The sequence below is a fragment of the Rhamphochromis sp. 'chilingali' genome (assembly GCF_963969265.1).
Source record: "Rhamphochromis sp. 'chilingali' genome assembly, chromosome: 1".
Taxonomy (NCBI): Eukaryota; Metazoa; Chordata; class Actinopteri; order Cichliformes; family Cichlidae; genus Rhamphochromis; species Rhamphochromis sp. 'chilingali'.
Window position 1 is genome coordinate 13,715,767 of NC_137929.1, and position 12,327 is coordinate 13,728,093.

Consider the following 12,327-nt stretch of genomic DNA (forward strand, 5'->3'; position numbering starts at 1 on the left):
TATTTTAACACAAACATCAGTCCTTCTACTTCAGTATGTTTGACACTTTGTTTACACCTAAATTAACTTTACTGTTAACGAGTTTTCATGTTTCTGTAATCCACCAGTGTGCTCATGCTTTTTTAAGTGAAAACATATTTTTAATGATCAAATATAATTATGTTTGTTATTTGTGGAGTTTAAATGTCCTTGACAGAGACAGATGATGATCATTATCCTGCACTGTGCTCTCAGGTTTGGTCGCGCTAGCACAAAGAATGGCTATGTTGAACTTCCTCCTGGGATCTACACTAAGAAGTGAGTCCAACATTAGCAGGGTCTCTTTCCTTTATCTGGATTCACTTTAGCATTCACAGTCACGTGAAGCTTGTTATTAACTCGATAAGTCAACCCAGGGTTTCAGCTGAGCGCTCACATGAAACACATGGTGTTGGCAGCATCTGATCAATCATATTCATGGAGACGTGTATCAGCAACAGAGCAGCTGAGTTTGCAGAAGGAAGTCAAACTAAACCACAGGAACAATATGAGGAGATTACACACATAATAAAATACTAGCAGTAACACAGCTGCTGCAGACAAATCAGTCGTGTGATCGTGTGTGAGAGGAGAAGGACTGTAAAGGAGTTTGGTGATAAAAGCTCTGTATGAATGTGGGAGACTTTGAAGGGCTTTAAAAAGGCCAATATAAAATAAAAGGCAGCAAAATTGCTGAGTGTGAAAGTCACCAGACTTATCAGAGCTCTGTGATTAAGAGCTGTAAGAACACCTGTTTGTACTTGTTGGCATTATATCAAACACACACGTATATTAAGCCTTTGTTTGAACTCTGGTTGAATTTGTTACTTTCAGACTGTGAAACATCACAGAGGCTGCAGCTGCAGATCTTTTATTCACCTGGAAATTTACTTTAAATGTTAGATGGAAAATGTATTGCTCAGTTTAACCAAAGTAAGAACAAGAATCCATAAACCTTCATAAAGACAAACATCTCCCAGAACATTGAGCTGCTGAAGTGTCACTGAAGGGAAAAACTATTTGTCCTCCTCCATCCAGCAACACCTGAAACACCTGAGTGGAAGCTCCTCCCTACACTGTGTTTGAAGCAAAGCACAAAGGAGACACCTGCTGGAGCAGCTGGAGTCCTACAGACACTCAGCCTCTTCACTACACAAACACCTCCTACAACATCCACTCTTTCCACTCTGACTGCTGTGTTTGTGGAAACACTCCAACACACACCGCTTCACATACCAACATAGAAATGTGTGAAAAAGAGCTGAGCTGATATAAAACATGACGATTTATTCAGAAATACAGAGTCAGGAACAACATCTAGACACACATTACCTCTCAGCAGCAGAAGAACAGCCTTTAAAGTCTATAACAGCATCCTTCGACACGTTGCTCTTTAAAGAAACACAGCTGGGTTCAGGTCCAGGAGATTCTGGCCTCTTATTGATCCTAAAAGAAAAACAATAAATGTCACAGCTTCATGAGACAGGAACGAAAAACTGGAAATATTAAATTAAAGACATGATGAACAATCTCATAAAAATAATGTGCTTACTCTTTGTCACATAACAGTCTTTTGTTAAAGTTTACAACAGCACCCTTCGACCTGTTGCTCTTTAAGGAAACACAGCTGGGTTCAGGTCCAGGCTCTGGATTAGTTTCAGGGTTATGTCCAGCTGAGCCTGGTACGCCCCACAGCTCTGGGCTTTAAAACAACACACACAGAGGTATGAGTGTGAATAATGATGAAGCAGTGATGTGAGTGCTGAGCTGTGACATGGAGAAGAGTCATGGACAGTTAGAGATGGTCATCTCACCTCTGAGCTTTGGTCTGGCTCTCATGTTCCCCACACAGAGTGCTTTTAGAGGGAGGGACTCCCTCCTCTCTGTCCTCACACTGATCCATGCTGCTGAAAACATCCAGATGAACAGAATCAACTTTTTGGGGATTTGCTGGATGATTGAGCATCAAGACACTTTTTAATATTTTACTAATTTCTGAAGCTTTTTACCAACTTTGATCAAATTGGTCTGCTGTCATTTTATTGTTGACAAAAAGAGATTTTGAGTTTGAGTGTTGACGTTTCCATGTGGGACTGTTGCTGCAACACCAGGATGTTACTACAGAATACACTTTATATTGTGAGCACTTGGATGTTAGTCCAGTGGTCCTAAACTGACACACCTGCACCTGGATTCATTCTGACCAGATTTTAGCCCAACAGTGTTTCATACTTAATACATCAGACACAAACTCTGCAGCTGTCATTGTCATCAACTGCTACTATGTAAGGAGTTGTTTTGATCGAAACTATATGTGACGTAGCAGAAATATATATACACATGCAGCTTGTGATTTTTTTTTCAGAGCTGTGGGTGCATGATAGCGCCTAACAGTTCTCCGTTCCCGGGAATGTAAAATAAAGATCATTTTTTGAGTTTGACCACTTTGAGCCCAGTTTTTCTTCGCCGCCAAAAGAATGCAAAGAACTGAATTTAATAAGACGATCAACTGCGCCACAACATTCACGAAAGCGAAAGTAAAAGCGACGGAAGGAAACGCCCAGAGAGGCGTTTGAGGGACGGTCAGAGTCAGGAACCTCAGAAACGCATCAGGCTGGAGTTTAATTCTGTTTTCATCTTTAGAAACATCTGGAAATAGTTATAAAAACGCTGCGTAATAAAGAAAAATAGTGTAGATTAGTTTGAGTTGTGTTTAGCTGAGCTGTGTCTTTAATCTGAAGTTCATTTTGTGGAGGAGCAGCAAGACTTTCAGTGTTACTCTCAGAGAAAGCCTCCCAAATGTCTGTTGTCTTAATAGTGGAATTATCTGGAAAATGAACCAGTTCTTATGAGCTGCTTTTCTGTATGAGCAGTCAAAGCATTTTATACAGCGTGCTTCATTCACACAAGCACTTCTTTTTCTAACAATGACACTATGATGGATGCATCGGAGAGCAAGTCGGGGTTCCACATCTTGCCCAAGGATACCGTGGCGTGCAGACTGGAGCAGCCAGGGATCAAACCTCCAACCTTCCAGTTAGTAATTCTACCTGCTGAGCTACAGTCTGTACTTCCTGAACATCACACCCTCCTTTTGTTTCTTTATTTCCAGTAGCAACCAGGACCATAATGAACCCTGACTCCAACAGACACTCAGGATCCACCTGCCCAGTAAGTCACCCGCTAACTGCAACTATCAGAGCCCTGACCTTCTGCAGAGACGAGTCACACTGAACACAGCAAGTGTCCCTGCTCTCAGATACAAAACCTGCCTTTAAAAGTTCAGAGTAATGAAATCAGCAGTTCTGATTCTAGAATCTGTAGTCTCACACACATGTGCAGAGCACTTTTGTTGTTTTGGTTCACATCAGGTGATATTCTGCTGCAAACAACTAATGAGAACATTTTATGAAAGCTTTGAGTGTCCATCAGGATCCTGTAGAAACAGCTTCCATGTCAAAGATCAATATTCTGAATTCTGTTTTGAAAGAAAAAGATTTCTAGAAAATTCTCTAAAGAATTCACCATCTGTTTTGTTTTCTAAAACAGATGGTGTTTTAGAAGCTACCTGGTTTCTCCACTGGTTTTTCTTTATTTTTTTTAAGGAGGTCTGGTTTCCCCACCAGTTTTTTAATTATTCTAAGGAGGTCTGGTTTCTTCGCCAGTTTTTAAGGAGGGTTAAGGATGGTTGCTCCACCGAAAGGAGGTTTTTCCTCTGCCGCTGAGGGCGTTGAGTGTTTGGTTTATCCACCAATATGTAAGGAGGATAGAGCTCTCATTGGTGGGTAAACGCACGTGTGAGCGAGTGCGGGCCAGACGTGGTCTGTGTGAGTGTGACTGATTGTTGTCTTGTAATGGGGAATAAACTGGGTAATTCTGCCTTGAAAGGGGATGGAATACATTGCAAAGTATTCACTGGGCAGCACGTAGTATGTAGATCATTGAAGGAAGAAAGTAATGAATTTGTGCACAAAGCAGATGGAACAGTGAGTGTGACTGTGTCTGACGTCACTGTGTGTGTGAGACACAGAGAGGTGTGAAAGACAAACATCCAAACTCAGCCTGCAGTTCTGTTCTGTGATTCTACATTTGACTATCCGTTGAGTTTGGTGTGCACTTCTGCTTTGTTCAGATGCATTTAGATACATCACCTCCACTCTGGGTGGCTGTAGCTCAGGTGGCAGAGCAGGTCAGCCACTAATCAGAAGGTCGGTGGTTCGATCCCAGGCTGCACCCTGGCTGCATGCCAAATATCCTTGGGCAAGATACTAACCCCGTGTTTGCCTACTGGTGGTGGTCAGAGGGCCCGGTGGCGCCTGTGTCCGGCAGCCTCGCCTCTGTCAGTGCGCCCCAGGGCAGCTGTGGCTACAATGTAGCTTGCTATCGCCAGTGTGTGAATGTGTGTGTGAATGGGTGGATGACTGAATGTAGTGTAAAGCGCTTTGGGGTCCTATGGACTAGAAAAGCGCTATACAAATGCAGGCCATTTACCATCTCCTGTCTTTCCTTCTCTACCATTGCCTCCTAACTGCGGATGGGCACCGGTATCTGATGTCATTATGGCACCGGGTCTGACATAAACGGTAGTAACCAGACTGAAAAGCAGTGCACATTTTGGTGCTTTTTTTCCTGAGATGTCATACACTTTGGATTCTAGCCAATCATTTTACCTTTCCAAGGATAGTAGGCGGGCCCCGGTACGTATGTTCTTTTAGAGCAGAGCGACAGATTAAAAATGCCCAAGGCTAAGCGGTCAAAGTCTGGCTGTACTTCACAGCAAAAGATGCAAACTCAGCAGCCTGCAACAAGTGCTTTAAGCTGATACTGTGCAAAGGAGGTAACACCTCGAATCTGGTGAAACAGGGAGGCTGTAGCTCAGGAGGTAGAGCTGGTCACCTACTGGTCGGAAGGCTGATGGTTCGATCCCAGGCTCCTCGTGCCAAGTATCCTTGGGCAAGATACTAACCCCAACTTGCTCTCCACATTCGGAGTGTGAATGTACTTAGAAAGCACTGAGTACAGATAAAGTGCTGGTGTGATTGGGTGAATGTGGCATGTTGAGTACTCTGGGAGAGTAGAAAAGCGCTATATAAGAATCAGTCTGTTTACCATGAAACACCCGGCGACGCAGTGTTTTTTTTTTAAAGCCGAGAAATGCACCGTATTTGATAGCTTCCTGCAAGACCTCACACCGAGCACAACTACTGCGGGTGTGGTGCCTGTTATCGGACACGGAGTTAGCAACATCCCCCAAGAACCTGAAGAGGAGAGTCCTGGCCCCTAGCCCTGCCAGAGGAGCAGAAATGATGAGGATGATGACGGCAGCAGCAGCCGTTCTTCTCTGCGTGTGTAGCTTAATGTTGTTTGTGTGTAATTTACGTTGAGTAGGCTAACCACGTTATTACATTAATGTAAGGTGAACAAGCAAACACCGTTGTAGTTACATGCTGCTGTCTTCTTGTTTGATAGAGTGATACCATATATGCCCTATAGCTGCACAAAAGGCTAACATTGTTATCTTTTTACAAAAAAAACAACAAAACATGAGCGGTTTCAGGACAAAGTTTGTGTTCTCCATTCTTTAAGCACCGGTTCCAACCAAAGGAGGTATCTTGTATCAACAGAAAAGGCTAACTTGGTTATCATTTTGCAGAAAAAAAGAGACTGCTAAAAATAAAAACATGAGAGGTTTTTGGACAAAGTTTGTGTTCTCCATTCTTTAATCACTGATTCGAGCACCGATTAAGCACAGGCACTGTTTCAAAAGTACCGGTTTGGCACCGGTATCGGATAAAACCTAAACGATACCCATCCCTACTCCTAACATGCCTCCTTCCTCCTCTTCCTTTTCTTTCAGCCATCAGTAGCATGACAGTCTTATTCATTATGATCCACGCATTTTATTTGGTAAAGCTTTAGTTCAGAAGGCCCTTACTAATGCAACACTCCCCATTTACCCAGGCTGGCACTTGGAGTACACTGGCTTGTGGCCCCTTGTGCCAGCATTAGTGCTTTCCTCCTTTCTGCTGCTCACAATTCACCGATCACACTTTGACTATTACCATTAAAGGCTGCAGAACCTGCGTCTGAAGCCTCTGGTTTAAAAGAGTTCAAATAAATAATCCAGCTATAGTTGTCAGTATTTCCACTGCTGCACAGGAAAAAACTTTATTATAAAATAAATAATAAGAAATAAACTTTATTTTTCAAACACAAGCTTTACACAACTTGTACGTTCACACAAGCACTTTTTCCATGTGTCTAAGTGTTTCCTGTCGAACATTCACCAGGACACCATGCAGACTGGCATTAAACCACCAACCTTCTGGTTAGCAGGTGACCTGCTCGACCACCTGAGTTCCAGCCACCTCATCAAAGTGACCAATCACATTAGAATCCTGTCCTGCTTTGGGCTCCGCCTCCAAACCATCCAAAGCGGGTTTATTTGCACCATGTATGCAGGTAAACTTAAACATCCATTCAGCTGCTTCAGAAGGAAAATGTCAGCTTGTGGTTTCAGTCACAGGAAACTCACAGGTTAGAGTCCAGCCAGAGGGCTGCTGTTGTTTATCTGTAAAGTCTTTACATTTACAGAAATAAATAATTATGTGGACACATCTGGATCATCAGCAAACATGAAACCAGGTGACCACCAGGACCAAGCTGACTGCTGACACAGAGTTCATACTCTAACTGCTAGCTGCTCTGCTAGCTAAGTTAACTGATGTTAAAGGTCAGAGTAAAGAAATGACGTGATGCTGCTGGGAGTGACACCACAGACTAGCAGCATTTAGTTACTCAGCATATAATGCAGTTAATCTGAAATCTCTTTTTCTCTCTGAAACAAAGTGACAGCAGACTGAGTCAAAGACAGAAACCTTATTGAAACACCAAATATTCCCCGGCTTCACTTCCTGATCCAGGATTCAAAGAGGACGTTGCACTTACTCAGCTTCTTCCCATGAACGTCTTCCCTCTGCAGCTCTGCTGTCTGGACCAGGTCTGTGTAGAAACAGAGACAATCTTCTGCTTCATCAGTCCTCTGTGTCTGCAGGCTGAAGTCACATTAAACACTTCACACCAGCAAAGAGTCTGAAGCTCAAAGGTCAGCTGCTGCACCTTGTGTGATATTGTTTGATCAATAATTAACCTGCAGCAGGTTTCTGCTCCAACTCCGACACACTGAACAACCCTGAGAACAAATCAGAGGATGTGGGTGTGTCTGCAAGCTTCAATAGTATTAAACACCTCACACCAGCAATGAGTCTGAAGCTCGCAGGTCAAAGGTCAAAGGTCAGCTGCCACACTGTATATAATATTTCAATATGTATACAACCTGACTGTGGGTGTGTGTGCAGCCATAAACAGTTTAAACATTAAACACTGAACCATAAAAGAAGCTTAAGCTGCAGCTCACAGGTCAAAGCTCAGCTGCTGCAGCCAGTTATGACTTTACATAAATCATCATGTTTTCCCTCTCAGCACTTGGGCTGTTTTGACTCAGCTACACTATGGCAAATGGCCAATGGTTCCACAGCTGTTCTTGTTGTGTTAGGGCTGAAAAGCCCGACTTGTTCTCCTCTGCAGGTCATCAAATGCACCACAGAAGTTTGTATTTGCAGAAGCCTGTGTATGTTTGATGGCTTTATTATTCTCTGTTCAAAGACAATAAATGTGGAAAATGTCTCATGTAGTATCAGCGTCATTTAAAAATGACTGCAAACATTTAGAGAACATGTGCTGCTGTTTGTCCTTGTAACAGGACGGCCCTTAGCGGCTGGAAACACAGTGAGACAGACCAAGGCAAGTGTAGTGGAACAAAGTATTTATTTGCTATATGGCTCTCCTTACAACAATTAACTTGTCGAGCTTCTTCACAGCACAAAAAATCCACCTCTAATGACAACTGGCAGCCTTAAATATGTTCAGCTGTCACAGACTTAACCATTATTCCACTCTCAGGTAAATTCTTAAATCCCAACCTTCCACCACAGTATACAATATATTAATTAGAATAAATAAATACATAAATACATTTCCACATTTACATATTAATAAATATTTCACACTTAATGTTACACCAAACCCAATATTATAAAAACCCAGAAACCCAAGCACAAAAAGATTCACCACACTCTCTTTACCAATGGTCTCTCCCGGAACCTTTAAATGGTGTCTGGACCCCAGGGGAAACATTTGCCCAAACACCTTGAAGAGGACACAGGCAAGAAAGGTGAGTAATCATTAACTTACAAACACTTATTTGCACCACTTTTATCCCTAGATTTCACACACACGTTTGCATTAGTTTTCCTTACTGGTAAACCTTAATCACAATCTCAATCACCATTCTTCTCTCCTGACAGACAACCACCACATTCCTTGATGAGGAGCAGCTGTGCAGGATCTGAAATAAGGCTACCAACTGATTTTAAAATTCCCAATAAATAGTCAATAAATATTTAAACTTCTTGTGTGCAAATCCATGCTTAAAGTGCAATGCTCATAAATTGCTTGATAAGGTGCTTTTAATAAAGTGAAAGGTGTGCTCTAAAGTGCTATACATATAATATAAATAAATACAGTCAAGTCTGTCCCGTATTCAGTAAGTGAAAATGAAATGAACAATAAAAGGTGAATCAAATGGACCATTACGGCAAGGCTGGGATGGTCAATTTGGTAAAGTAAATCCGTTGGGCATCTTTCTTTGCCTTTAGACAATAATTCTGATGGCAAAAGAGCCAAACGGGACAGGCACAAAAAAAAAAAAAAAAATACAGTAAGGGAGTCTTCTTCCTTACATTTCCTCCTCCCTCTCTTGAGCGCGAAGTGCTTCAGTCCTCTGTCATCCTAGATAAACAATCAGCAACCACATTTGACTTCCCTGGCCTATACTGGACCGTAAAGTCATAAAGCTGCAAAGACAAGTACCATCCTGCAATGCGGGCATTTGCATCCCTCATGCGGTTCAACCACTGGAGGGGACGATGATCAGTCTCCAGAGTGAAGTGACGTCCCAGAAGATGATACCTCAAGGCCTCAATAGCCCATTTCATGGCCAAGCACTCTTTCTCCACCGTCGAATACCTCGTCTTCCTGTCGAGTAGTTTCCGACTCAGAAACACCACAGGCCTTCTTTCACCATCCACCTCTTGCTGAAGGACAGCACCAAGGCCAACTCCTGAAGCATCAGTTTGCAAGATGAATGGCTTGTTGAAGTCTGGACTGTGTAGAACTGGATGTGTGCAAACTGCTTCCTTGAGGTCTCTGAATGCTCGCTCACAGTCTTCTGTCCAACGCACTTTGTTGGGGGCTGAGCCTTTTGTGAGGTCATTCAGTACAGTGGATCGCTCTGCAAAAGAAGGTATGAATTTCCGGTACCAGCCTACTAGACCCAGAAAACCTCTCACCTTCCTTTTTGTTGTCGGAACTGGGAAGGACTGAATTGCTTCAATCTTTCCAACCTGCGGCTTTATCTTCCCAGAGCCAACTACAAAGCCCAAGTACTCCACTTCTCTCTTGGCTATGGAGCACTTCTTGGGATTGATAGTCAGTCCAGCCATTCTGATGGAGTGTAGCACCTTCTGTAGGTGAATGACATGCTCTTCCCAGGACTGGCTGTTCACCACCACGTCATCCAGATATGCTGCAGAGAATGCTGACACATCTCTCAGTACATGGTCCATTAATCGTTAATCGCATGACTTTAAATTGGTACATACCAAAAGGAGTTTTGAAGGCTGTCAGCTCTCTCGCTTCTGGTGCCAAAGCCACTTGCCAGTATCCTTTACACATTGCTCAAACTCTTATAGCCTCTGGTGCCTCCACCTTATCATAAAAGCCTAAACATTCACATCCTTTCTCTCACACGGCGCCTAAGCTACGACCTTGGCTCCCCGTTTATCTGCTCCTGCTGAGATGGGGCAGAAAACTCCAGTATGTTCTGTTCTCTTCTAATCAGACCAATAAGGTGATGACTTTCTGCAAACAGTATTTCTTATAACTCAGCAGTATAATGCATCATAAAACAATATCATTCATCCACAATAAATCAGCAGTCTAATGTAATGCAAATCAGTTTAACAAATGCAATAGTTATCATCTTCTTCTAATTCAGGAGAATGATGCAAACTAAAACTACATAATAATTCACAATCTTTAATTAGGGGTATAACATGGCATAAAATAATATTATAATCTAACAATTCCCCCTGATGAGCTCGTTAGAATAATGAGCTCACCAACACCCTATAATCCAGTGTCGCCGGGTTCATCTCTTCTCACTCCTGAGGCCCTTTGTCCCCCTGAGGGGCGAACCATATGTGAGATGACCTCTGTGTTTGCGCAGTTCAGATGCAAGAAAAACTATTATTCCAACAATAGCAGGTACAGATGACACTCCCCAGTTCTCCCACAGCTTTATTTTGGTGCTACCTTATACCCTTCCGACGTACTCAGACTAGAACCTCTGTCCAAGGAGCTTTTAGCCTTTATTTTATTGCTGCAGCTACCAGTGTCTTCCAGTTGGGTGATCCTCTGCTCTTCATTCTTCAACCTCAGGGGTTAGACAACCCTTCAGTCGTGGCACAGATCAGGGGATTATTCTGCCCCGATTTCAAACAACGATCTGTGTATCCTCCAGAAAAAGATCAGGAACGCGTCCCCCTTTTTGCCCAAGAGCCTCTCGAACTTCGTTGGTCTGGTGTTCCTGGATTTCCGCCAACCCCTTCATGGTTATTGCTGTGTTTATGGGATCCATCCTTTTGTGGTGACTAGCTGGAGCCCAAACGCCATGACACTTGGACCCAGTTGATGTCTCGGCAGTCACTGTGTCTGTCTCTGCTGCGGAGGATCCTCGCATATCTGTGACCTCGTCTGGTGTCTGTCCCTTTCTCTGTAAGAGACAGAAAACCAAGACACCTCTCTTCCTAACCCTAATAATCTAATGTTGTTATCTACTGACCTTCTAGTGATTCAGAATTGGTCTAAAACATTCAGAATGTCCCAGGGACTTATTCTAATCATATCCTATGTGTGTGTAAGCGTGTTTGCATTTAGCCCTCTGCACTCAAGGCATTTCCTACACTTTATCAGTCCGGACCATCACGCCGAACGAAGCTTATGACCTTCAAAAGGCCGAGTGCCAACTCATCATAAGCACATTTGCAAGGTGTGTCTGAAACTTATTGAAACCACTCTTTTTAACAAAAGATAAACAAATTAACAAATCTTCTAAACGCTATTCAGTTCATTTCAATGATTGATGCTTACACATGGAAATAATGATTTATGCTTCTCACTGATTCTCTACAAAAGACCGGAAACTTCTCGGGCCGCTATTAGCTTAAGCTTTACCATTCCTAAGTTATTAAAGACACAAATGAAGTTATAAAAATGTTCAAATAATCCTTGTTTAATGTTAAAACTCAACTCCCCCCCCCCCTTTTTTTTTGACACATTCCAATGTGTCAAATCAACGGAGCTAGAACATTCAAAGAAAAGGTTAGGCAGCTACAAGGTTTCCCAGATTGTTAAGTTGATCTGCGTATGATGCTCTGACTCAAGTATATAATCTTAAATGAATGTCATTTAATTAACTGCCACTATTTAAAACTTAGCTTAAAGACATAATTGAATAAAAATCACAAAGAATAACATGATATCAATGTTATGTAAGCGCGTGCGGCCCTCTATGCTCGAAGTCACTCCACACCATAGATCAGCCAAACATCGCGTTGACTGTAGCTTTTAACCCTTATTAACTTGAGCACAACTCTATAATGAGCAACAAACTGCAATATGTCTGAAAATGATCATGGTTACACCTGCAATAGAAGATCGTATGATTATCCTGACACCTGTAAATAGAAAATTAACCTGCGGTTATAACAATCACTGGAACACAAATGTTAGTACAATGTCAAAAACTTCAATAAATGTTTAATGCAATGCTAGTTATATGATTCTGATGCAATAATAAAGCTGATGCCAAAATAAGAGTAAAACACCCCCTTTTATCCCGTTTCACTTGACACATAAACGTTTATAAATGCCTCTTTTAAATCTTATTTCCCCCTGATCTCCCCTTACTGACCACAGCAGGGGAAACTCCGCTATGAGTCAACCATGAATGCAGCTCACCTGATTCATCACTGAGCTCCACCGTCACTGGCGTCTGACAGGGTGGCGCTGCATACTCTTCCTTTAATGTCACTATTTTCAACCTGTTGATTAGAGTGCTTAAACCTGAAGTCGACTACGTCCACAACAAGTCAATACAGCTGTAAATGTGGCCAATTATCAATCTAT

The 12,327-nt window shown here is 42.4% G+C and overlaps 2 protein-coding genes and 1 long non-coding RNA gene across 4 annotated transcripts in view; 1 reads left to right on the forward strand and 2 right to left on the reverse strand.

Annotated features, from left to right (window-relative positions):
* The window catches only part of LOC308393807 (uncharacterized protein), an 810,936-nt gene that overhangs the window by 344,649 nt on the left and 453,960 nt on the right, over nucleotides 1-12,327 (reverse strand). The window lies entirely within an intron of this gene.
* The window catches only part of LOC308394601, a 50,038-nt gene that overhangs the window by 26,185 nt on the left and 11,526 nt on the right, over nucleotides 1-12,327 (reverse strand). Inside the window, exon 3 of one of the 2 annotated variants that reach the window (XR_013971253.1) lies at nucleotides 11,458-12,242. The exons of the other annotated variant lie outside the window; for it this stretch is intronic. This is a non-coding gene — a long non-coding RNA (uncharacterized lncRNA). Of the gene's footprint in view, nucleotides 1-11,457; nucleotides 12,243-12,327 lie in introns of those variants that run through there. 2 annotated transcript variants of the gene reach the window in all.
* LOC308394419 (mitogen-activated protein kinase kinase kinase kinase 2-like) overlaps nucleotides 2,056-12,327 on the forward strand; it is an 83,316-nt gene continuing 73,044 nt past the window's right edge. The window contains exons 1-2 of the mRNA XM_080878736.1: nucleotides 2,056-3,054; nucleotides 3,134-3,189. Of these exons, the coding sequence (XP_080734862.1) occupies nucleotides 2,961-3,054; nucleotides 3,134-3,189 (150 nt within the window). The 5' untranslated portion in view covers nucleotides 2,056-2,960. The remainder of the gene's footprint in view (nucleotides 3,055-3,133; nucleotides 3,190-12,327) is intronic.